At 38.4% G+C, this 27494-nt stretch overlaps 1 protein-coding gene across 4 annotated transcripts; it reads right to left on the minus strand.

The window, feature by feature from the left end:
• Positions 1-27494, minus strand: adrb3a (adrenoceptor beta 3a). Of its 4 annotated transcripts, XR_016094654.1 has the most exons (3): positions 25364-27494; positions 14703-14854; positions 1-4271 (listed from the first exon to the last, which is right to left on the minus strand). XR_016094654.1 is itself a non-coding variant. In XM_088939397.1 (2 exons), the coding sequence occupies exons 1-2, from the start codon at positions 26656-26658 to the stop codon at positions 4244-4246; spliced, it is 1323 nt and encodes a 440-aa protein (XP_088795523.1). In that variant the 5' UTR covers positions 26659-27476; the 3' UTR covers positions 1-4243. The 4 variants fall into 4 exon arrangements, 3 of the variants coding, with proteins under 3 accessions (XP_088795523.1, XP_088795514.1, XP_088795532.1); XM_088939397.1 differs by lacking the exon at positions 14703-14854 and having other exon boundaries at positions 25364-27476; XM_088939388.1 differs by lacking the exons at positions 1-4271; positions 14703-14854 and adding an exon at positions 18986-19220 and having other exon boundaries at positions 25364-27476.

Below are 27494 nucleotides of genomic sequence, written 5' to 3' on the forward strand. Positions count from 1 at the left end.
TAGTATTTTTTTCAGTGTTTATTATGTTTCTTTGTATATTTATATATTTTATACTCCATTTTAAATAAACTTTTTTTCCACTTATATACAAGATGAGGCATTTACAAAACACTATGTACACCGTTTAAGAGAGAGATCGCTGGCTCGGCTAGGATCTGTTGTCAATTATGGATCTGGAAAGGGATGTTGTATTGGGAATGGCTGCAAACTATGCAGAGCTATCAGGGGAGGGCTTGGCATTTGTACACATTTGTACGGCTAATTATCTTTTCACAGCTTTGGTTTCCATTTCTGTGCTTCTTGTATGCATATGCTTTACTTTTTGTGTGGTTCAGAGCACTTTCTGTCTGGTCTTTCAGTGAACTCGTGCTAATAATGTTACCACAGATCTTTTCCACTTGGGGCTGCGTTCCGAGCAGCACTGTGATGTCTGATTTGCATGTTCTGCTTAAAAAACAGCCATAGCAGGTTACACTTCACAGCCATCTCTACCTCTTTTCCTGTTAGTTAAAAGGGTGTGCAGAAAGTCAGACCCAAACTAGTTTGTTGGAAGAACATTTCCACTTCCGTCCTCTTCCATGTTCTTCGACATCAGGACAGAATGTTTTCGTGCACCTTTCCTGTTTTCTGTCAGTTGTCTCTTATTTTCATACTGCTTAATCGTTGAACGTCTGTGAAGGTGAAACATTCGTTTTACGCAACTCGGGCAAAGACACTGGAGGTGTGGTTTGTCTATCCAGCTGAAAGCTTTTTACTGCCATCATATCAAGGGTCAGCTTCCTAGGGAGAGTTTGTGGGGGGGGACTGTGTGTCCCACTGATGCCTGGGAATTGTGTGTGTTGTGATGGGAAAAAGCTGTGGAAAACAGTCAGCTCAGAGTTCTGTTACAGCACTCTGACTGGACTGAACTCCATAAGATAACGCCTCTTTGTTCCAGGAGACCCCAGGAAGGAAGAGGTACTGTACATACAGTACAAGCTGGAACATTTCCGTCCTGTTTGTGCAGTCCCACCAGCAGGACTGGTTGAAGGAAGGAGTGGGACCCAGGCCACTCTGCTCATGGACAAGTAATGAGATGGCGAGCCCATCTAGCCAGTCAAACCTTACTCGCATGACTACAAGGGGTTGGAGGAAGCCAGAGCACCTGGTGAAAGCCCACCTGGATCTGTGTAAATCCTACAGATGTGTAACAGACCCAAGAGCTGTGATGTGCGGTGCTAACTACCACACCTTCCACAATACCCATTTTACATGACCCAGTGACCCTCTGTGCTTGATTTCAGCACGTTCCTGTGGTCGTGAGAAGTTCTTTAGGAGTCCCTAGAAGGATTTTGTTTCCGAGACCACTGATTTTCTTTTATTTTCTCGAGTGTACCAGTATTGTCTTCGTTTTGATGAAATGTAACAAACTGGAAAAGTCGAGCGTAAGAGGGTGTACAGCTACTGTTTCTGAGGGCATGGCACAGCTGCCTTGAGGAATTTGGATGAATGGCTACCTGCATTTACACTATATTCTTCAGAACAGAGAAACCAGACAGAATACTGAGTCAGAACAGAAATAGGAACCAAGTGCAATAAATAGAGAGCATGACTTCTAAGCCTAAGATAGTCTCTTGCGTGTTTGATAGCAAATAAATTGATAGTTGGTCATATCAATGTAAATGCCCTCAAACTTTCAGTTTTAAACACCAGGGATCTTTCATACAGTTTTTTGTTTTTTTTTTTATATTACATACAACTCAGTAAAATGCTGTATCACTCTCCCTACACATCAGTTAACATTGTATAAAAATAAACATTTATAATATCATTATGACACATCAGCATACAATATAGTATCAATAATAATTAAACAAGTGACATAACTGAAATAAATTAGGCATCATCTAAGAAAAGACAATAGTGAATGAAAGAAAATTCATAACCCAAAGATGTGTCATCTGGGTGCCCGTGTGCGAAACAGCTGCTGCTCAACACTGCCACCTGTTGGCAGGCTGGGCACTGCAGCCTTTGTGGTGCAATCTAATTAAAACTTGTGCGCTAGTAACTTGTGATTTTTTTTCTTTCACAGTTTATTTTCTGAAGTGTTTACCATTTGAAGCATTATGGGTGTCTTCTGAAGATCAAGCACTCCTGAATCACATTTTCCACAATTCTGCATGCATGACTGTATTATTATATTCGTGTTCCATTTGTTATCAAAGAAAGCTCTTTCTGAAAACTGTTTCCCTACATTTCCTTACAGATGGTAATCACATTGCCAACACAACTGAAACGCTCTTTACCTACAGCTTCAGAATGGGCTGTTTTTGCCAGGCAACAGATAAGACTTCCATTACACAGAGGTTTGATCTATTTCAGATCTTGGAGGCTAATGCTATTTATATCATCTGACACTAGATGATGTATGTTTCAAACCTGCTACCTTACTGTGAGTAGATTTGCACAGGCAGACATGTGAAGGTAAAACAATATAAAATATTAAGCTTCTCTCCTCCATCATTATCATTTGTGAAAGAGTTTGCACTTTGCAATATCCAAAACAGATCCACCTGCTATGAAACAGGAATCTTGTGTGTTCCTCTGGGCTGTGTGGCAAAGCGTGGATCCATGTTTGTCATCAGACTTGGCTGAAATCCTTAAGAGAGACCGTTTGGATTCAAACCTGCTATCTCTGGGCTCTCTTGGGCTCTGTGCCCTGGTCAGTTTTTATACAAGATGTACAGTACAACTCTGGAACATGTAGGTACTACTGTAGTCTGAAGTACAGTGGCATGCATTATGTGGAAAATCAAAAAGTCCAACAACTAAAGAACAATAGAATAAGGCCCATTAAAGCAAAGCTTTTGCAGTGATCATTGGTTTGTGCCAATGTAAAATTGCAAATTTTGTTCAGAATTATTTTAAATAGCTGCTTAATGCAGCTATCTCAAGTGTTTCATGACTTACGACTCGAGTGATAACGCACAGAGCTCGTCCACATCTCCTTTTCTCTGACTTGTTTTTCTGTTTTGAAACAAAGGCTCAGAACTGCCTTATAGTTCAGTGCCTTTGAGTGTAAAGCTGCCACATGCTTACAATGTATGTGCCGATGTGAGACGAAGATGCATAACGATATTCCATTTTGTGTAGCTTGGTAAACCAGTTATGAAGATGCATGGAGGACTCCTGAAGGTACTGCCCAGTAGTAATGGTTTCTGCTTGTAATACAGTTAGATTTAAATGCTATCTTAGAGGAAGGTGGTTTGGCTGTAAGAGGTAGAAAAAAATGCAAAAACTCAATAAATCTGTGAAAGCTGGCACATTCTTGCTGCAGTTGCTGTCTGTTTTTTTTTCTAAGGATCTAACGCTCAGGATAGCTGCAAACAAATTCACATCTGCAGATTTTCAAGTCCCATGCACTGATGATCAGGTTGCTACAGCATTACTCAGTCACCACTTTACTTTGTGTGGTTGGAGGGGAATTCCTCTGTGACTTCTTTAATAAAATCAGGTTCTAAAGAGGGAAACCGAGCGTAGAACAAGACTGCAAGCTGAATTAATGCCGTGAGGCACAGGGAGGATGACTAAACCGAATGTGAAGTTCAAAAATTAAATGGGAAAATCAACAAAATAAAAAGCCTTCTGAATGCAGTAATTGACTGTATATCTATCAGAAACTAGAATTGTGCTTGAATGCTGAAATGCTGTTTTTTTCACATTACACGACTACTGTGTGTCCTTCGATAGGACAAAAGTGTAAAGAGTTTATATTACATTTTATATGCTTGTAAATGTACATGGTGCTGGAGATTAGGTGCAGTGCTGGGTGTGTGTCACAGGTTGTTAGATCAAGTTCAAGTCTGTGCACTTGGTAGATGTGAACAGCATACTGTAGCTGTAAGCAAAGTCCCATTCATTCAGTGGAGCTTCTTACCGAACATCTTAAGAGCTAGGGCATTCATAGAGTGCTTTCGAATGCTTCAAGCTCCTCTCTGTCTCTAGCTGCAAAAGGGTCCAGTCATGGCCAAGTACATTAGCAGGAGAGAGCTTTCCTTCTTACTGTTGCGCAATAAACTGGGCTGGTTGTCCAGTTTCACCCACAAAAAACTGGGGGCAACTTCTTTTCTTCAGATATGGCCATGACAGTCTCTCCACCATCTGATCAGTCCATAGCGTTGTTTGTAGTGATGGTGTAGGTAGCCAGGCCAGCCAGTCACAGCAAAGCCCATTCCTCATTTTCTGGAGATCTGTCAGTTCTTTCTCAGCTGTCTTTTTCCTGTAAGAAGAAGCTGAAAACACAGGAATACAGTTAGGAGCTTGCATCTGGGACAGTCACTCATTACTCATTTAGTCAGATTTAGTATGAAGAGAAACTTCACTTTTACTGCAGTTTCCACTTGTGAATCTACAGTATGTCACTGACACACTGAACAGCTGCTCTAAAGTCACTTTTGTGCAGTTAGAAAATGGGCATTTTGTACAGCATTTACTGTTGAGTCACATGCTGAAATACGCTGGGGTCATGAGAAAATTATCCTAATAACAAACTGCAACCTGTGGTGAACAAAAATGTACTGTGATGCCATGTATTGAAAATGAGGAAGTGAGCACAAATCCAACAGATAACTAAATTCAATGAATCAAGATAAGAATGTTGTTCTGAAGATTACATGAGGATTATCTGAGTTAGATATGCTTTCGTCACCATGCTCCCCATTGATACCTTAATGACAATGCTGTAAATGAAGTTTGTTTCAGTAAGGGTCTGCCAGAGTTTGGAAGTGAAAGGTGTCAAGGATACAGCTGAAAGACATTACAACATGTTTGTATGGGTGTTTCCATAATATCGGAAATTCTTCCACTCAAATCCACAGCCACATGCACGTAGCTAGGAAGGCTATCATTCAGCCCACTATCCTTAAAAGGAGAGAACATGTATTTTCCTGTTATTTTGTTTTGATCTAGCAGCCTGTCAATTAAACGTGTCCTGTGTTCTCCTCTGTTGCTTTGTGTGCTTTAAATGTGATTTGTGATGTGAGATAACTATTCCAGCAAAAACAATTTCTCAAAGTTAATGGTGGGAGGTATTTACAGGAGAACAAACAGTGTTGTATTGTGCTTGGTGGTCCATTCTTACAGCACTGTGGTGCAATCCTGATATAATCACCGAGAAGCAATTTCTGGAAGCAGATTCAGAAAGAGAAGACAAGTATACTCTTAGAAGTATACTTCAGAAGCAGCTATAAACTCATTCTTCTGTGCAGCATGTGTACAGCTTTCAAACTACCTCAAAGCAAAGACTTGGGCTCACTGGTTTGAATTCGTGCTGTGCCACTCACAGAGAATACTTAATGGCAAATAATGTCCTCTTCTACACTATTCTTCATTTTTGCTACCTCTTCTCTTCATAGATTTTTTAAATAATGTGGTAATTAGTGGTAATTAATTCTTAATTAAACTTAATTAAACAAAGCTATTAATTGTGTTTTGCTTTTTCTCTGCAGATTATTTAAGCAGTTTAATGACTGTGATGCTCAGAAACAAAAAGGTGTCTAGTTAAGGTTGAAGTGGTCGATTTCATCAAAGCCATTCACACAATTCACAGACTGGGACACATGCATAGCATACCAGGCAGAGTAACAACCATTGTACAAGACAGAACCAATTCAAATGTCACATAGTTTAGGGTGAAGGTGAAGCTTCTAACCTAAAAGGCTAAAAAAGCCTCTCTCCCACTCTACCTCTCCCTCTTTCTCTTCAAATGCCTTGGATACCGATGGTATCTCTGATACTGTTCAAGTCTCCACAGGAAAAGGTAAACAACATGGACAGTTTATTCGTGCTCAGAAAAAAGGAAAAAAACAAAATGTACAGTGCAGAGGTCCGCTGCCTAAGCCTTTTTAGGAACTGCTTTCAATTCCTAATGGAGTGCTGATTAGTGCATCAGAGAATACTGCACAGAAGAAATGGGCTCGGGGTTGCAGTTCTTATTTATAATCTACAGGGAGGTCAATAAGAACATGAATTGTGTGAAAACGAACCATTTGAATTTTGTTTGCTGATGTAGTTGCCCACAAAGCTTTGAAAAATGCTTTAAGTGGGAAAACGAAAAAAAGGTTTTGGAACTATAAGAGTGTGTGTTAAATGTATTGTACTTTCACATGCAGCTCTGGGTATTCTATGTAAAGTCATATTCATACAGGGCAGATGTGTAAGACCTTTTGATCCCTTTTTAGAACACTTTCTTATCCGATCTCCCAGTGCCAGAATGAACTAATGTCTGTAAACAATCTCCTGGGTGCCACTGTGTGTTTTTCATTTGATCCTGTAATATTTTTCTTCTTCCTCTTTGAACCTCTAAAATATTTACCAAAGAGAGAAGTGGAACAGATAATGCTGCGATTAATACTGGGTCATTTTGTAAGTAAAGATTAACTCGGACACAGTAGACTTCTGGGAAAAAGGCCATCTTTACGTTAGTTGTTCTTACAATGGCTTAAGGTACTATATACTGTACGAGCAGGAGAGCTGTAGAACAACTACAAATTCTTATCTTAATGTGTTTATTTTTCTATATAAAGTACCATGTGGTTTACAGGAATTTTTATCACCAGTCTTCCAATTTTTGTTTAGTGGAGCTACTGTACCTGGCTATGGAGAATTGGCTGAAAAAAAAAGACGGGTATTGACACCAAGACAATATGTTTAGTGTTTCTGGTAGCTGTGAGAGCTTTTCAGACAGTACAAAATAATAGATGCAACACATAATGTTCACATAACAATTCTATGGAGAATTTCAGTAAGATTAGAAAGTCTCTGCACAGTAATTGAGTGTTTGCAATATTCTAGATTTTACTATGGGGTTAAGTTGTTTTCCAAAGTGTGACATAAATATCTTTTGAACCTTTCCAGCATACCTCAGCGGGGTTTCACAGTTACAAAGAGAAACAGAACAGATGATACTGAAAAGGTTGCCTCTGGAGAAGAATGCAAAACATAAGAGAACCAGGAACAAAGAGTTGTTTTGGATAAACTTTTTCACACATGGTAGTACAAGCATATGGAATAGGTTATAAGAGAGGGCCAAACCATCAAAACAATGCCTTGTGACAGAGACCTGGAAGTGTTTCCAGAACATGGAGGGGCTGAGGAAAACTGAGGAGCTGGAAAGCTTTATTCTTTTAGCCTCAGTTCTGGAGAGCAAGATGTGAACACTGCACTGTGGACAGAACCGACCCGACACACATTGCAAAAGACAAATCTTTAGTCATGTCCTGGATTCTCTTGCCTCTGTACAGTATTCCTTGGCAAAAGATGAACTGTTTTAAACCAAGACTGCAGTATGATCACCAAGCAAGTTTTGGCCTTTTTTGATGTACTTCCATGTTTGGATCGTAGCTTTTTTGGCACTACTACCAGAGTATGTTTGAGTGAGAAAGAACGTATCGTTATTACATAACCCGAAAGACTGATTATGAATTGACTGTGAATACTTCAATGTAATCTGATCCAAACTTGGACTGAAGTTTATGAACAAAATTAAAATAAAGTGATTTAAGTCTTTTTACATGCATAATAAAGAGAAAAATTTGCTCAGTGTTTCGGTTCACAGAAAATTTCGATATACCTTGAAATGCTCTAGACTCTATGCAGTCCATATTTGCCTTTAAGACAAAATTCCATGTTTTTAATTAGTGGAGGTAATTTTTAATTATATAGAGACCTTATACTGTACAACTATAGGTCAGCTCCATGAATAAAGATATTTTGCTCTCTGTGGTATGAAATTAATACTTAGAACCTGACAATTTATTCTTTCTAGAACTTTCTATAGCCACCACTACAACTTGTTTAGTTGTTAGCATTATTTCATTTACATGTCACACAGCATGAGGAATTACAGGACAACACATTAAAACAGTATAGAATTTATGCTAAACTGCTTCACACCAAAGCAAAGCATTCTTAATACTATAGATCACAGTTATACAAAGTCAGGCAACCCTGTTTAGTCAAGATCAGACTAACTCCTGGGTTCATTGGTACATCATTTTCATGTAGATGAGAATCATGTTTGCAGTTTATTTAACTCTATACAGCATGTGAAAATCTAGGGTAGACATAGCCATGGTTTCAGAATAGCAGATTACCTCTTTTAACAGAAACATTCTCTAAAGGGGTACAATAAAGTAAAACATTCCCTTCCCATGCTAGTGAAGAATTTGTTGTGCAAGGTCATTCTAATGCCTAGTTATTTTGTTAACCTAAGTCTTAGTTCGGTGGATAAGTCTCCATTTCCATTGGTTTTAAATTATTTTCAAATTTGCATAGTGGAAAAGGAATTCAAAGGTCGATGCTTGTCTAAAATGCATTTTAGTTTTAAAATGATAAAAACAATAAATAGACATGCTTATGAGCAGCCCGATCATGCATAGAAAACTATAAACTACTGATGAAAGATACCATGCTAAAAACCATTCTGAAGAGTTAGTGTTGATTCGTGTACATTGTGACTTTACTGCTAAAATGCTTTGGAGCACTGGACACAGGGGTTCTGTAATCACCCATTCAGCAGATTATAGTAGTGTGGCTCACCTAACATTTTGGAGCTAAATCAGTACAGACCAGAAACATTATAACTGAGATTTTTCTAAAGAGAAAGGGGAAAAAATAAAATTATTTAAGGATTACAGAGCAATCAAATCTAGGGATATCTAATCAGTCCATGTTAGCAGTTGAATACAGACACACTACAGAGACAGAGGGATTATGCTAAGGTAACAGTTTGTTGTGCAAATCATGCTGACATACACAAATACAGTATTTTTTATTGTTAGATCTTAAATGTAGCAAAATGTATTTTCAGGTAATCCACTCATTGTGTCTCCAGTGATGATACTGCGAGACTGTCAGCAGCCCTATTACCCTGCAACTCACAGCTGGCAACCCACTGAACCTCAGCAGGTGTGAGTCTGGTCAATACCTGGATGGGAGACCTGCTGGGGAAAAAAACTAAGGTTGCTGCAGAAGAGGTGTTAGTGGGACCAGCTGGGGGTGCTCACCCTGCAGTCTATGAGGGTCCTAATGCCCCAATATAGTAACAGGGACACTATACTGTAAAAAGGCACTGTCCTTCGGATCAGACGTAAAACTGAGGTCCTGACTCTCTGTGGTCCCCAGGGTGGCTCTTGAAAAGAGTAGGGGGGGTTACCCCAGCGTCCCAGCCAAATTTCCCATGGGCCCTTACTGATCATGGCCTCCTAATAATCCCCATCTATGAATTGGCTTCATTACTCTGTTCTCCTCCCCACTAATAGCTGTGAATAAAGACAGTGATAACCTTGTCATTAGTTGACTTCATCTACATCTTAAACTTTGTTATTCTAGAATGGCAAACATATTTGATGTATACCTTACAAAAAATAGCAGTGACGTAATTAGAAATAGGTATTTTTTTTTTCTTTTCAGTGCTGTGTTTACATTCACATTTCTAAATGCTGCATCGAAAGACATTGTTTCTTATTACATCTCATGCTGAATAATCTCTGGTTCATGCTATGCGTATAAACAGAAATACTGACAAACTTATGAAAGTATGCCACTATGATAACACAATCCTGCGATTTAATGCACTACTCATGTCTTGTGTCTTTGGGGGTAACAGGGGGTTGTCACGTCAAGCCTTAGGGGAAGGGGTTCCCCCGTTCAAATTGCAAGTCATTGAAGGAAGTGAAAACGTTTCACCCAGTGACACTGAGGTCTGACACCCATTGAAGGCTGAGGAGGTGGCCGTCCTAATAAGGTCATGTGGATTCTGACTTGTTGAAAAACAAGTTATTTATAAAAATGTGAATTACTAAAGTTGGTGTCAAAGACTTCTTTAGAAGACTCTACCCCTGATAATTCTTTGAGAGTGCCACCCTGAAGCAAGTGAGTGTCCCCTTCAGATTGTCTAACACGAGTTCAAATTCATATTTGCTGTAATTCCTTGGTTTTGAATTTCCTTCAGAGAACATTAAATTGATTTAGGCTGATCTCTGTATTTCCTCTGGGAAATTCAGCTCTACATATTGAAAGAATATTCAAACCTCTGGCAGTGCACAGGAGACTCATACTTGTGTTGTAACATGTCTCTGTGCTCCCCTGGAGAAGAAATGATATTCATGGATGTGATTCAGGAGAAGTGGTGGGCTACCGTCCCTAAAAATGCAAACAAGCAATGCGACTCCATTCTCTGCTCCCATATTTGTAAAAAAAGTATCTTAACTTGGCTATTTCATAATCTCAGTAAATAATTTTCTGTTTGTGTGTGTGAACATATCCAACAATGGGCCCTTCTTTCTGCACAAAATTTCACAATGCGTGGCTCTGGAGACTAGTTGGGGTTCCTAGTTTTGCTTTTACTCTTAAAGTGAGCTGATACCAATTTTTAGAGAACATGCGTGCTCATCTGGTGATAGTTTTAAACAGGCTTCAGTTTAAACAGGAAACATAACACAGCAGGAGTACAGTCCAAAGGTATTACAAGGATTTTGTGAAATACAGCCTTTAATATTGCATTAAGCCCAGAGTTTTCTTTAAAAGCAGTCTTGGTAGTGTGACTGGTGAGGGCAGACCATGCATACTGTTAATTTTTACTCATAATCTTTGCTAATATTTTGTGTTACCTGAGACTATTATACAGTATGTGTGGTTGTTAAGCAGGTCATATAGAAAAAACTACAGTAGTTATCCACATAAATAAGCTTTTGTGTAGGTGAAACCTGACTTCAGTTCATGTCATGTTATTATGGGTTTGTCAGTAACACTTATTAGTACTATTTTATTACAATTGCTTCTATAAAACAATGGGAAGTGCTTTAGGATAATTTTTAATGAGTGAAATGTGATTTCTTTATCAGTAGTGCATAAAGTCATTAGAAACATAGTAAATGTCTGGAATTGACTTGTTTAACTACCCAAGGACATTGAAAGTAGAAGTACATTATTTAGAGGGAAAGGTGATGCTCCTTAAAATAGTTCCAATTGTTCAGTTTAATGTTGAAAAAATGGCATGAAACTAGTGGTTTTCTCATGTTGGAATGACCTAAAAGAAGAGGAGGGTCTTAGGTTAGGTGACATATGTTACAGCTGTCAGGACCCACTCCCTTCAACAGGAAGGTAATTCAGATGGTTTATGTGAAATGAAGGGCAGTAACTACTGTACATAAAAATAAATGGCTGTCTGCTGGTTGGGTAGCCTAGGGATAGGTTACAAAAATGGGTTATAAAAGTGGTCAGAGAGACACTGTAAAGTAGTCTTAAAACTGGACTGAATGTCTGTGATAATGGCTGAAAGTGAGCAATGAGAGAGGTGTTTTTTAGCATTTCTGCTATCTCTAAACGTGTGGCAGCTTCCTAGAAATTAGATGTGGAGATTCTTCCAAATCAAATTTTACAGCAGACAGTTATCATGGCCACTAGCCACTAAATAAAGACAAACAAAGACAAAATAGGTCTGGAGTTGTGACAAATAAAGAAACACACATAAAACAGAAAACACAGATAATGTGTTGAATCTCACTGGCACCTTACATGGCAATGATTGTATTATTGTGTAGTCTTTGATTTAGAAAGCATTAGGGCACGCCTGGAAAATCCCTGGTTCATTTTGAAGACTACTTCAGCATCGTAGCATCTTGCGTTTTATTTAGAATGTTTATTCTGGCTTTACTATAAGCTTTTCGTTTGATGGAAATTAATTCCAATTTCTTAAATTTCAGAGAGTAAAATAACTTGATAACATCAGCTGCCCAATTCTAATCTGTTAGGTCTTCACACAGAGTTTTGGCTGGCACAGTACAATCAAGGATTTGTTGCACAGCAACTGTGAAAAAGGAATGGGAATTAATAGCACATTCATATTCATATTTTGTGATGAACATTTTAATTTAGGGCAGCATGGTGATTTGAAAGTTAGTGCTGCTATGTTACAGCTGTCGGGTCCTGAAACTGATTGTGGACACTGTGTCTTCTGTATGGAGTTTGCATGGTGGCCTCATTGTATGTGTGCAGTTTCACCAGGTGATTTACTTTCCAAACTCATGATAACAAGGTTCATTAAATTAAAGTTATCCCTTTGTGCTTGTGTGCGTGGGCTCTATAGTGGACTGGCGTCTTGTCCAGGATGAAATCCTCTCTTGCTCTTTGTGTCTGCCAGGATAGAGTCTGGGTGGCTGTGACCTTTTCTGATGAGTGGTGGATATTACCAATAACCAATAACCATTCTACAATCATGATGAAGTTTCTAATTATAATCTTCAGTGTAGCTTTGTACTGAAAATAAAAAATGCACCAAAAAAACAGCGATGGATTTTTTTTGCTTATCAGCTGAAAGCATTTCTACAGCGACAGCCAACCTCCTGCTCCCATCTTCTGAAGAGGACTACCTTGTGTTGTATTACATGACTAGCTATAAAAGATGCCTAAAAAATAAGAAGCTTGGGACAGCTATTTCTGTCCTTCTGGGAGAATGGCAAAGTTTTTGTTTCATGTCAATTACAGTGAAGTATTTTTCTTGTGGAAAAAAGTACAGGCCGCTCAGAAAAGAACAAAGAGCCAGCCAGGCAAGAACTGCTTTCCTCTCCAAAATAAACCAGCAACTCACTGGGAGACTCAATACAACCCCATTAATTGAATCTGCCAGACTCTCTATCTGTCTTGCTCCTGACAACTCCTAATTTTTCACGAAAAGCACTTTTGATGTCACTCTTTGATCTTCCTGATTGATAGGCTTTTCAGTTGATTTTTCCCAGACAGAGCTCAAAATGTTGGAGATTTTTCTTATTATTCATTAAAAATGTCTTATATTTTTACTTCCACTTTCCTCTTTGCTTCACAACACCACCCCAAAGTTCACCTTTGCAACCCGCATGAGATTGCAGGAGACTGAAGGAGGACAAACATGCTTTGAACTTAAAATTTCCTTTTCACCCACGGGGCCTAATCAATGGATGTTGGATTAATTTGCTCCTTTGCCATGTGTGTGCTCAGAACTGTTTGTGGAGAGTCAGCTACAGGTGGGTTTCATAAGAAGCCAGGCTGTAGCACTGCCAAACTGCTTGAAGATTTATTATCTTCATTTTATTCAGTTCACAGTTTATATCCACAGCTATCACACGTAGTCCCGAACACAGTCAACTTTCTAGAACTCTTATACACGTATTCCAGCTAAATAAAAAACTACTCAAATGAGAGCTGGAAGAAATATAATGTCAGAAAATGTCAGGCGTAGCAGGGCTTCAGAACTGTGATTTTAGCCATTTATTTCCCCTACTGACCTCCAGCTACTGATCATCTCTGAGAGGTGATTTCAGAGCAAAAATTAGTGTTGAACATTTTACACATGGAAAAAGTCATTGGGGCCCATGTGAGACATGGAAATGAAAATACAGGATAGTACTACTGTAAGAAATATTTCTTTAATGGAATACTTGCAAGAGCTGCACAGGGACAGCTGTAGAATTAAATAGATTTAAAACCTCAGTGTGGGACAAGTGCCTGGTGGATGGTATTCAATGTTAGCAAGTGCAATGTTCCATGTTGGTAGTAACAGCAAACTATGAATATATAGCGGGAAACACTGAGCTAGAAGAAGCACCGTCGTAATCTTCTAGACAAAGTAGGGAAGTAGGATACGAAGTTAAAATTATAGAATGTAATTTAATTTAATCAGGGTGAACAATTTTAACATTACAATGCACTAGCAAGATCTCAGTTAATATATTGTGTATATACCAGGTCAGCAGGCTTCAAAAATGATATTGCTTCTCTGGAATTAACCCGGAGAAGAACCCTGAATGGAGAAGATTACAAGGATGCCTTATTCAAGTATTCACAGTTCTCTAACGCATTCACAAAGTCCGCCCAGCAGATTTCTTCAGATCGAATTGTGAAACAGACACCAGAGGACACTAGAAGGGAAGTGCATTCCAAAAACCTGAGAACAGGAGGCAATTTCTTACCCACAAGGTTGTGGAAGTATGGAACAACTTACTCGGTTATTTTGTTAATGCTGATAACCTAATTATTTTCTAGCAACCGATGAGATTCTTAGACCAGGTAACTACTAAGTACCAAACGAGTGAGAGAAGATTCAAATAGCCTCCTCTCATTTGTAGCCTTTCTTATGTTATTTTGTATTATTTTCTTATTACAAGTGCTTAGTACAGACTTCACAGAAAAATGTTTATCCTGAGTGACATTTTGTACACCATTGTAAGCTACTGTCACCTTTTGCACGCACGCCAACTACAAAACAGCGTTTCCATCTGTAGAGGAATTGGAACTGTATTGAAATATCATATGCACACTAAAACAAGTACAGCAGGTATTATCTGTCATTTCCTATTGTTTATAATCACATTGTCGCAACTGTGCTCTGCCCAGGAGGTCTGTTTTTTTGTGTGGCTTGTGCAAAAGGAGCAGCTTATAATATACCACACAATACAAAACAGTGCTGTGATGCAATCGAGGTCTCTAGAATTTAATGGGAGTGTTTTTTTATTCATGCTGCCTGATTACAGCCAAAATAAGCACAACGAATGTCAAACACATTAAAGTGTATTGATGGTGTGATTACAGATGTGAAACTTCCCAGCAGTGTTAGCTCTGCTTGATTCTTCTCGTGTGTTAACCTATCTAATTGTATTCCTTTTTTCTGAAGTGTTTCATTGTTTTACCTCATATCTTCAGGCGGCACATGAGTTTCATTAGTTCAACAACCCTGCGACCATGAAGTCATCTGTGCTGCAGGATTTCTCCAGGCATGATTGACATGCCTGTTTCTGAGCCATGAGGAGAAAACGCTGGGGCCTGGTTTTCTACCGATTTTCTAAATGGAAGAAAGAACAGATATTTAGGAGGCTCAAATTCAGCAAATTCAGAAGCTGTCGGATTGACTCTATAGCATTGTAATTTAAAAAAAAATGAGCTTACACTTTTGTCCATGGTGATGATTACAATTTCCTCTCTTCTAGACCTGTTTTAGTACCTGTTTATACAACTGGAGCATCTGAATAAGGAATTTCACTTGAAGTCATCACAGCAGTGTGAACAACTACAGTACTCTACATAGCTACCCCTCATAACACAACGGCCCTGACAGACAGGCGTTTGAAACATGATGGAAAACACTGTCTGACGTGACCCGCGGCTGTCATATGTGTTTAGATCATTTTTCCTCATGGCTGTTACTCACAAATCTGACAGCCACAGGAGTTCGAAGGCACTTGTCGAGCCCAATTGTGAGAAGGTGTGACAGGGGAAAAAAAAAAGTTGGGAACTCAATGAGAAGGTATGCTGAGTGCAAGAGGGCCCGCGTGTATTGTATTTCTTGACTGTGGGAGCCGTTGGAGTTTGGAGTCGTGCGCGCATTAGGAATCGAAGAACTGCACTGCATTGCTCCTTCATAAAGCAATCACGGTATTTTGAAATGAGTTTTTAAAGCAGGATTAGCCCTGGAGTGAGGCAACCCCCAGTGCGGAGAACATCATTGATCAGAAATAGTGCACTGCTCAGTGGCGGTTTCCCCCTTCTCACTGTCCATTTGCTGTGTGGTAACAGCGTCCACTGGCCTTGCAGAACAGGACCCCACTGTCTCTTCCATTCCCTCCTCGCGTCTTTCCAGTTTAACCCACGCAGAGTGAGCAGCACTGCGGGCTGGATTTATTGTGTTCATGATAAGGGTCATGACTCGAGGAGAGGAGACACTCCATTGCACGGCGAATCCAATGACCAAAGTCATGAAAAGCACAGGGATCCTTCCAGACAACGTTTAATCACTGAGACCCTCCAATACGCAGGGCAATCAGAATAGTTTGAGAGGCAAAATTGCGTCTTTCAATTTTATAAAGTTTGTATCTAGCCATGTCAGAAAAATGTATTCACAAACAGAATTCTGGTAGGAAGGATTATTAAACTTAAGACTATTTTATTGCTGTACTTATCAGCATGACGTGATGTTGTTCCATTTATTTTATGCAGTATCTCGTAAATGTCTCTGACAAAACTTTAGATTACTTTTTTTTTTACTATGCACATGGGGACATAGTAATTAAACTAAAATTAACAAGCAATTCTTCCTGTCTGGCGTGCCATATACTTGCATTGCACTTTATGGGACAAAATGAAATAAACTGATTAATCTGCCTAGGGAGCAAAGCCACCCTCTAATTAGCAATGTTTGTGTTTCCTATCAAGAGCAAAGCAGTTCCTTCCATACTGCTTTCACCCTGGATAGAATGCGGGTCTCTGTTGCGATTCAGTTAATTTGTAGAATCTGAATGACCGGACGTCTAATTCACAGGCAAATCAGTGCATGAACTATTCTCCAACTCAGTGGTTTCTAAGTCATCCTTGTAAAGCCTTGTTTTAATCTGATATTGGAAAACAATAGTTTCGTTCACCTGTGCTGCTAGCACATACAGTACAGTAACAAAGTGCAGGCAACAAAATTCACAAAAAAGCAGATTTCTTATCCACCAAACTTTAAATTAGTTTCTCTGGGTTAAGTCTGGGGAGCCAGGCACGTGTGCTTGTTTTTTATTCCATCAAGCAGCTGTAGAATTTGTTCTTTTAATAATGTCTTTGATCGATTTTTAAATCAGTGAATACAACAGTTAAAAAATAAGACAAAACAAAATGCAACTTATACAAGTCGTGCACTTCAATAACATCTTTGACTGACTAATTTGCTCTTAAGATTTACAGTTATTTTGGAAATTAATTTTAAGTCTGTATGATACTGTATTTAAATAGGAAAGCCAAATTCAATTTTAAATATCCCAGGGTTCACCAAGTTTTCAAATGTTTGATTATAACATCGATAGATGCAGATAACACGTATTTCACTGCTATTTTTCAGTGATCCATTGAAGAATGCTTTACCCTCATAGTCCCCCTGTTTCGATGCATCGGTGTGTAAAAATATTATTTCTTCTTGTTATTGTGTAACATATGACATTTTCTAAACACTGTTAACATCAATTGATTGTCACAACCATTCTACTGGTACCGTTGTTCTAGAAAGTACTGTAGCTCGAAGCTCTTTTGTATTAACATTGTAAACAGTAGCTTGCAGTACCATGGGAACAGCCCCACAGGGGAACAAGGGAGAAAATATTTTTGTCCAGGAATTGACAGACAAGAATTTAGTGAGAATTCAGATGGGTGAGTTTTTATGAACCTGAACTAGATGTGATTCAGTGGTGATGTATTTCAAATGGGCCAGGGAGCATGAGTGCAGCACAATATGAAGTAGTTTACTGAGGCTGGACTGAAACATTCTGCCATTTTCCTAAAAGCATTGCAAATTACCCAATAAATCAAAGCTATCCTCAGCCCCTGTGTCCTTATGTTATATCCCCTGTGCTTCCAGTGGTACGTGATGTTTCTTGAAGGGAAAAGAGCAGAGATAATCTGTAAATAAAAAGGGATTATATTCATTTTTGGAATTTATTGACCTTTCACAGTCAAGAACAATTGTTCATAAAAATTGAGGCTACAAATGCAGGACTAGGACATTGCAAAGGGGAAATTGTTTCATGTGGAATTCTAAAATAATGTAGACTTGCATAACAATCCCTGTGATGAGTTGGAAACTACATTTTTTTTACATAAAAAAGGTCAAGGCTGATGTACATGTGTGATTATAAGCTGTTATCTTGATCCCTCAAGATTAAGACAGTCTTTCATCATGGGTTTATACGTTAGTAAGCAATGCAGTGAAACTGCTGATTTTTTAAAAAGCTTTGTATCTTTTGCGTAAAGGAATGAAGATAAAATAAAACTGATAGCATAAAATTGAATAAACGTCACACCTTTTTTGAAAAATAAAAGACCAGGAGCTAATTATACCCTTTAAAAATTGCTAAAACATCTCAGTGTATTTTAAGAAATGAATTATTTGAAGCAAGAGGTTCACTGAGTAAACATACTTCTACAATGTTTTGTAGGTAATACAATTATGAACCATAAGGTCCTTATTATTATATTAGTCTTATTTAAATGTCATGTATTTGTTGTTCCCAAAAATACATTGTTTTATAATACATCTGAAAATAATCCTCTAAACTAAGATGTTATTTGAGTTTTTTAAAGAAGTAAAACACTGAAAAATACCTGCCTGCTCCCTTTACCTATCCTCAGAAGTTGCAGCTGTTGCACAGTTCAACACAAACTGATAATCTAGATCTGAAATGCTTGGCAAAACCTTCGTACTCTGACCTTCTTATACAGTGAGGGACCATAGATACAGTATGTTAGACACGTCTTGCTGCTTTTCATAGCCAGTTTTCCTGAAAAAATAAACTTAAAAATTAGGTATTGATTTTTATTTATATGTATACACATTGTGCATCTTTTCCTGTTTGTATTTTTTGCATTATTCTTGAATGCTAGCTACTCCAACAAAACTACCCTCTTAAAGCACAACTAAGTGACCTCAAACTGCAGTCCAAAATTGCACATCAAAGTACAGTAATGTACAGTAATGTTTTGGTGCCAAAGGGTTTTAATATGAGCCCAGAAACTCCAGATTCCTTTAACAACACAATAGGATACAAGGCAATTAAAAGTGAAATAACAGGAAAAAGCAAGATTATACAAACTGGCTATTAAGATAACAGAAATACAGTTTGGTAAAATGCCCTAGAAACCGCTCCCTGGAATCGTATCTTGGTAAGCAGGATGAATATTTCTGTCATCGCTACTCATTACTGTTGCCAGCTACTCACAGGCTTTTTTTTTTACGGGTAATTATTAATGATTTTCCAAGTAGTTGTCTTTGAAAGGCTTAGTAATTTAAGCCAAAACCTCGTAGGTTTCTTCACGTTTACATTATCAGCCACAATGGCACTGGTATTTCAACAGATCAAGGTGAACAAATACTAGAATAATTCCCATTTGCAAAACTGTGGTGAACTACTGTATGTGAGATCAAAAGCAGTCTATGGTATATCATGGTTTACTTTGCAGTCACGTAAATATGAGCCGAACATACTTTTTCAGCTCGTTCACTACTTTCAGGCTACAGCCTTACTCCAAACTATATGGAGAAAAGAACAATTGGTTCTTTTGAAAAATTGAAAACTTCATTTTTTCAACTTTAAATCGGGAAACTTAGCTTCTTTTGTCATGGATTCTCCTACAGCAGCAGCGGAGACGTCTTTGTTGTCAGGTGTGGAGTCATTTCTGCAAGACTGTTTTGCTTGGAAAGGTAAATACATCTGTGCTGTAACTTGAGTTTTATTTCATCTTTGTGAAGCAGTGTGGCCTGGCAGTGGCGTATACCATTAATTGTTTGCGGTCTCCGTCACATTTGAGAAGGTCTTCCTTTTCAGAAAGTATTTTAAATTAAAAATCTAAGCAGGAGCACCTTCCAAAACTCACAGAAAAGCACGAAAAACATTCAGAATGCTGAAAAAAGAAGTTTCCTCTGTCTGTTCCAAAATGATTTATGGTATTTGAAAAAACAGCATCTAGTTCATGCACTACATAGGTTTCTAACTTTTTATTACATTTGTTTCCACTCTTGCAAAATATGGACTTTGCTCTTCCTCTCATTGCACTACATTAAATTTTAAAAACGTGAATGCTCAAAGTTTCAAAATACTGTATATTACTTTGGTAAGGTTTTGACCTTTAGAATTGACTACTGAACAAATAAAGGTGAATACTAACTTAAATAATGAATAATCATTAAGTTCATTTGCAGAAAAATGGAAGAAATGATCAATCTCCTCTTGTTATGTTTTTGTGTTCCAATTACATATTAACTAAGTTTCCTGTTTTATTGCCACTGAGATTGGTATGAAGCAATACGTAGAGCTCATTGAAACCTTTAGTGATATGTGTATTATGTAACATAGTGAATAAGAATGGAACAAGAATACTGTATATTAATCAACACTGTAGATAATACTGTTATCGATCCCTTTGAGTCATAAGATAGGTATTTAAAAGGAATACAGTTTATTGCATATTGGTTTTTAAACGCATTTAACTGATGTATTGAAAAATTTGTTGCAGAGCAAAGTATCTTAGTTTTTTAGTGATTTTTTCAGGGATTTATCCCTACCACATACTGTACAATAAAAACTCTCAACATTTCACATATTTGTACCACATTTGTGTATTTCTAGAAACAGTGAAAAGAATTGAAATTAATAAGTATATCCCCTTAAAAAGTTACAAAAATAATTTACTTTGATTTAAATTAGTACACTTTTAGTGCACTTCACTGTGATTGTACCTCATCCTAATGGGATTCAGTGAGACGGATCAGGAGATCACATTTTAAAATCTAATTTCACTAAATTTGCCAGACGTTGACATTTTATTACTCCTTCAACACGTTAATTTATCTGTACCATAATCTATAATAATATATAAAATAGACATTTATGACATTTCCTGAAAATTATGTTTTTGAATCATATTGATGCTATTATCAACCAACATTTAGTGTTAATTTCATCCAACTAACACGTTCGTACAGTTAAGATTACGGTTTTATTATAATGGCTTTGCGACTCGCCCTCATAGTGAAACGTTAAGCATAGTATTGTAGCGCTCTCGGGTTCACGTGGGTATGCGCCCTCTCCACTGCCGCCTCAGGTCAGCCCTCCACCGCTGGGGACTCGAACCTGGGCCTCCAGCGTCACTCAACAGGGAACCAGCCAGCTGAGCTAAAGGGAGATCTCCCCTCAGCCCAGCGGCTGAGGTCCCTGCTATTCACAGGGAAGGGCAGTGATGTCACCGCGCTGGTAAGCTGACTCGCACAACCTGTAATGTCGGCCGTATTCATTACAGTATTATTAAGCTGAGCTGTCATATACTGTATGAAGGTAATGCAATGATATGCAGTAGATGGAGAGAACTCTTGTTCTGCTGCAAATCACTTAGAAAGAGATCCAAGCCTACACTCCCTGTGGCTCTCTGGTCGTAAACAGCTGGTAAACAGCTTGTACCATGGCAGCTAACGGAAGACTGGTCCCACAATGATAAATTTTATCAGCTCGCAGAATGCGATGGGCGGCCTGCAGAGGGGCCCTCACAGAGAGAGACAAAACAACAAGACCCACATGCACACCGAAAAACTAGCAGTCCAAATGCATTCAATATAGTATGCATGACAATTCCAGCAAAGCTACAGAGAAAAGCAAAAACATACAGTACTAGATCTCCTTCAGTTTAGGTTTTTTTACATTGATTTGCCCTGTTTATGGATTTATTGCAATTAAAACTAAAATTCACTTAGTCAAAATAATTTTAATCATAGGTCTTGTTGTGACAGAGTTCTTAAGTTATATATAATTACATGTATTTTTAACAAATACTACTGGATATAATAGTTTTAATTTAATACCTCAATGACACAGCAGAATTCAAATCCTTTCCATTAAATTTGCAGTTCATACCGTAAATTATATTATGGGTTTGTTACTCTGTTTTTGTTCTATATTTATTTGTTCAGTTTTCAGCTGTTACGACTTTATATCCCTCTTAATAGAATTAAGATATGTAAGATTTAACACCAAAAGAAATAACACACCACAATGTATTCCTCAGAGCTGGCATGGATCAAAATGTTGGAATGTATCAAAATGTTTTGCTCACTGACTGAAACACTGTTAAAAACATCTGTTGCTGATATGTGAATATGTGGTATGTTATTAAGTACAGGCCCTGCAACAGAATGGTGTTAAAATATTTATATAAAGACTAAATATAAAGTAAACACAATATAGCTATTAAATAATTAGGGTAATTTGTCTAAAACCTAGGAGCTCTATCTTTAAAACACTTAAGTACTTAAATTCCCATTGTGTCCTATGGGGAAATAAGTACAGCACATAAGTATTTTAAATATTGGTCCTAATGTGTAAAGTATACAGTGTCTGAATATCTGTCAGTAGACCTATATCTGATTAAATTCAGAGAGCAGATGGGATAAAGTTTTTAAAACATTTTCAAAGGAAAAACAGAATAGATATATCGTGCATTGTAGCACATCAAAACAGTTCTTTATAATATACAAGACCGTGATGTGTAATTTAAACTCCAATTAGCATTTATTAAAACTGCTTTGATTATGTTGGAGATGTGACGTTTCTAAATATAAGATGTAAAACATTATTTTGACTGACAAAAGTCAACATAACAAATAATGAAAAGCAAAAAAAACTTAAAAAAACAAACCTCAAAATAAGATGCAGTATGATGTTTTGCTTATACATAATGACATGACACTGTCAGGTACTTATTTTCATATGTTAGGTACTAGAACCTTGTACTTTTTCCCTTATTTATTAAGTGTTGTAAATATTGTTATTATAATATACTTAGTATAATTCCATGTCCAGTTCAGTCCAACACATAGTATGGTGTTCTAGTGATTTAAACAATTTTTGATACATGATGCCAGTAATCCACAGATGCCTGGGCAATTGTAGAAATACTGTAAGAAGATCTTTGTATCAAATACTAAGTGCTAATACTTACACAGCTGTATTTCTTCCACTTAACATACCATATGGAAATGTGTGAATTTTCTGCAGATGCACACAGATCTTTCCCACATTAATGTGGGCCATGGGGGACTGTGTGTTCCTTACACTTTCCAAACACTACAGCCTGTAAGAATCTTTTTCCATGTTGACTTTTTCTCTTTTTTCTTTTACTTAAAAATCACATATTAATAAGCCTAGTTTGTCAGGCTGCTATGTTTTACAACTTTTTAAGAAACTTTCTCAAACTCCAAGGAGGGCCAGTTTCTCAAAATACAAAATTCTTCACTATGGAACTGCTGAGAAATTAACCATTGATCTTGTCAAAAAGATTATAAATACAATTTAGTATTTATATACACCCTGTTACACAATATTCATAAAACCTGTGTACATATAAAATGTTATCTGAAATAATTTAAATATAAACTTAAATCCAGTTTGTAATCCATTGAAGAAGACATTTAAATTCTAAGTAATATTGTTTACTGTTCACTTTAAAACATGCATGAGTTACCATTCTTATATTTTATATCTTGTGATACTTTTCTAAAGTCATTTTTTTATTTCCTTTCAGATTTGGTCAGTTGGTTATACAAACTGAAATCTGTATTTACAAGAAGATACAATAAGGTGTAATTCAGTGTCCTAGAACTGGGATACCAGTACATAGTAATGGTCAAAATTGGAATACATGTAAAGATCATTAAGGATAATATTTTTTAAATTTATTAACCCCCCCCCCCCAAAAAAAAAAAGGTTTGTGACCATTATTCTTGTCTTTGCATATTCTGTGGTTGACTACATTTAAGTAATTGTAAGGATTTGCATACAGTATGAAATATATAAATTTATGTTCAATGTTAATGAAGTGGTTTTCTGATGTCTTATGCGTCCATGACAAAGATGAAAAAAACAAGCATGTTTTTATTTGGTAAAACAGGATAATGAAAAGTTTAGTGATTGTAATAATAGATTTGAATTGACTGAACAAGAATTCACCAGCCTCATTTTCAAAACAACTGGATCTACATTTCCAAGCACCTGTTTCTTGGGTTGTATGTGTCCAGTTCTCATTAGCGAGCTTTAAAAAATGAAAGGATCACAGCATTTGTGCTGGGAAGTGGTCCCACAGTCAGTACAGTACATCTTGTACTCAGTGCGGTCTCCTGTTCTATCTATGCCATTTCACACTTCATCTGCACAACAGTAAAACTTTACTGTACCTTGGAAAGCTTTTATACTACAAAAATCAAAAAAAGAATAAACATGGAATCATGCTATCAAAACATCCTGATACTGAACAGTGAGAGGAAAATTCTCTGTGATTTTTTATTGGGTGCTTTTTTTTTTGTGGTTTCGGTTCCTGAAATGTATTGTTTAATGTATAACTGTGTAAATAATGTTGCTTCTTGTTAAAATGACACAGTCATTTCTTTAAAATAGATATACAGTGTTACTGAATGGCAGTAAAAAGCTTATGACAAATACAGTTTTATCATTTACATTTAATGTTCTTAGAATTTTCTGCACTAATAACAGTTGACTTCTCCAAGTGTAAAACAGGAAAACAGCTCTGTAATGTATTGGAAAGTTTGGAGGACTTGTACAGATAGTAAGGATATTCTAATATGATTCAGGCTAAAAGTCAAACAAATGCAAACAACATCAAACAATGTATGTAAAAGTTAAATGATATTATTCAGTAGCTCTGAATAGAACAAGAATTTCTCTGCAATTGATGTGCAAACGTCTCTATATATGTGCATACACTATATATACATACACCCAAGAGCCCTTGTCCACACACTCACATACAGTACACACATATGGATGTCTCTGTGTGGGAGCCAGCGGTGTGTAGCATATTAATTGTTGAGATTAACCCTTACATTCCTGATAATTTCAGCATTCAAAATATATTGACTGTAGCCCCATCTGAAAAAAAACCCCACTTACAATAAAAATCAATGTCCTTGGATTCAATCTCTTTTCAAGGCTGCCAATAAGATTATTAAATTGCTATATTGATTTAACCTCAATGCTAAGTGGAGAACATGACAGGTATTGTAAATATAGCATATGTCTACTACTGAAAGAATGCATGGAAACTTCAGAAAGCACAGGATATAGACACACGATAAAGAATGTGGCTGTACAGGCATGAGAAAAAAATGCCAGCTGTTCTAAATGTCAAAGATCTTAGCGGCTATAGAGCATTGAAAATGCAGGGTGCACCTTCTAAACTGTGACCACAATGTTCAGAACTTAAGTATGAGAACATAAGTTGCTTGTGTTTCATTGTTTGAGCAGACATGATAAGACTCTGCTGCATTGCATCAGCATTGTTTGTTTTCACTATTTGGTCTTTTTCAGGACCATTTTACTGCTGAGTTTCAAATCAGCAGGAAGCTAGAGACGTCAGATCAGGAGATAGAACTATACCACTGTTCTATTTCAATCAAACCACACAGACCACATTCGAAGACCGTACTAACTAGATGCAGTTCGTGTTATGATACCACTTTCCCACAGTAGTTTTAAAGATACAGACATTTATGCCAGAAGCAGTCTGATTTTGAAGTGCAGTGCTTGTATAGAGTTGTTTCTTGTTTGAAAACTGCCAGCTTAATCTTTGCTTGTGCAAACGTACAGTAATTCTGATTCCTGAGCGTGTTTCGAGTGTGCATTTGTTTTTATTGAATTGTTCATGGAGATTTCTGTTCCCCCAGTTGTGAGTGCAATTTTGCATCAAAGCTCAGAAACCATACAGTAATTGCTGCAAACGCAAACACAAACTGCAAGGGCAAATTCAAGATAGAAGCCACACTTACATCTCTGTCTCAGGCTCCGAGAGGTCACTGAAGTGAGTGCTGCCATTGGAATACGGGGGTCCCGGGGAGGGCTCCTCACTCCTGCAGCTGCTCTGGCTACTGGTCAGGCTCTCGCCCCCCCGTGTCCCCTCGTTTTTTTCTGGGGGCCGTTTCTGGAAGGAGTCGGCCAGGCTCACTTCTGGTGCCCCCGACAAACAGGGACAGTGAGTCCGGAACTCCTTGTAGAAGACGTTCAGGCGGGGCGCAGCTACCCACGGGCAGCCCAGCAAGTTCTTGAAGGCGGTACGGAACTCGGGACTGCGGCAGTAGATAATGGGGTTGAGGCCGGAGTTGATGTAACCTAGCCAGTTGAGCAGGAGAAAGATCAGGCGATCAGGAGTGTTCCTGTAGAAAACTTTGATGATGTTGGCCACAAAGAAGGGCAGCCAGCACAGGGTAAAGGTGCCCATGATGATGCCCAGGGTCTTGAGCGCTTTGTGCTCTTTGACAACCGTTAGCCGCGAGGGCCTGCGCTTGGAGTTCTTCCTGCGGGTCGCGATGGCACCAGAGGCCGGCAGGTTGTTGTTGCCGTGAGGCTGCTGCTGCAGCTGCTGCGACTGCGGTTGCACCAGGGCCCCTTCGCTCTGGAAACGCAGGCGGTTCTTGTCGATCAGCTGCACTTGCCCGGTGGCGATGATGAAGACGCGGGCATAGACGAAGATCATGATGATCAGGGGGATGTAGAAGGAGACCACGGAGGACGCGATGGCGTAGGGCATGTTGGTGATGAAGTCGCAGCAGGTGGATTTATTGTAACACTCCTGCGCCTCAGTGTTGTTCATGTCCCGCCAGTCGTGGTTCATGATGGGTGGGAAGGAGATAAGCGCGGAGACGGCCCACACCACACACACAATGAGCCGGGCACGCCGCTTGCTCAGCAAAACCTTGTATCGGAGGGGTCTGGTGATAGCGATGTAGCGGTCCACTGCAATCACGCACAGTGTCTCGATGCTGGCGGTCACACACAGGACGTCCACCGAGGTCCACAGCTCACAAGAAGTGGTGCTCAGCAGCCATTCACCACTTATAATGATGGTTGCCCCCAGAGGTACCACGAGGACACCCATGATAAGGTCTGCACAGGCCAGAGACATGATGAAGATGTTGGTTGTGGTCTGCAGCTGGGAGGTGCGTGTGATGGCTATGATGACCAGCAGATTCCCAAACACAATAATTAGGATGATGATGGCCATCAGGGGACTCAAGAGCCAACCCCCAGTGGCAACTTCTATAGTAATATTTGAGGATGTGTCCATCTTTGATTTGACCTGTCTGTTGATTATAGTGCAAATCAGGATGTTTCCAGATACCAGCTTCCACAATAAATGTATTTAGGTTTCTCCTGTGGTTTTTGCATGATTCAAAAAAGAATCCACAAAAGATAAAGGCAACATTCTTTACATGCCTCATCAACTGATTGATCGGAGATCAGGATGATTAGTTACAGAGGGAATTCAAGTGCTTCAGATGGAAAAACAGGTGGTTGAGTCCCTTTCAGCTTCTCTTCAAATGTCACCACTAGGTCAAGTTTACAAATAAAAGAAATAAAAAGGCAGTGTGATCAAGCAATCACCATTCGATTACCGAGCAGGCTAAATTTTCCTGGCTCGGTCCCTCTTGGGTTTCTTTTGTGATTTTGCCTTTCCATGCAACCCAGTGTCAAACACAGAAGAACAGAAGCAATCCTCTTTTGGTTTCTGGAAATCAGTCATCTTTCTGTTGCTTCAAACACTTATAGAAATACAAAGCCAAATGCATTCAGTTCATTTTTTCTGTCTCCGTCTTTTTTGGGAAAAAAAAAAGTTTTGAGAAATTCAAAAGGTATGTATTAAAAGTTTATTTAAAAGCCTTAAAGTGCCCCTCTGTTTCAGAAAAATCCATTCTGCGGTTGTCTGTTTCTTTTGAGCCAGTGTCACCTGGACAGACTTTATGTGAGCTTCCTTTCATTGTTAGACTCTACTGCTGCCGGTATGAGTGAAGGAGAGCTAGCCCTGAAAGATCCAGGAGTGCACTGCGCCGCTTCTCTGCCTGCCTCTCTCTGACTGCCTCTGCCTGCCTCTCTGTCGCTGTGTGCAGGGCTGGAGCCCAGAGT

This window comes from Atractosteus spatula, chromosome 2 (assembly GCF_055471065.1).
Source record: "Atractosteus spatula isolate fAtrSpa1 chromosome 2, fAtrSpa1.hap1, whole genome shotgun sequence".
Classification (NCBI taxonomy): Eukaryota; Metazoa; Chordata; class Actinopteri; order Semionotiformes; family Lepisosteidae; genus Atractosteus; species Atractosteus spatula.

Excerpts from the sequence above, each read along its gene's own strand:
- adrb3a (XM_088939388.1), bottom strand. The coding sequence starts at position 26,658 with ATGGACACATCCTCAAATATTACTATAGAAGTTGCCACTGGGGGTTGG. Across the intron at positions 19,221-25,363 it reads TCGGAGCCTGAGACAGAGAT|TCTTGCAGAAATGACTCCAC; the intron begins GTAAGTGTGGCT and ends CAAGCAAAACAG.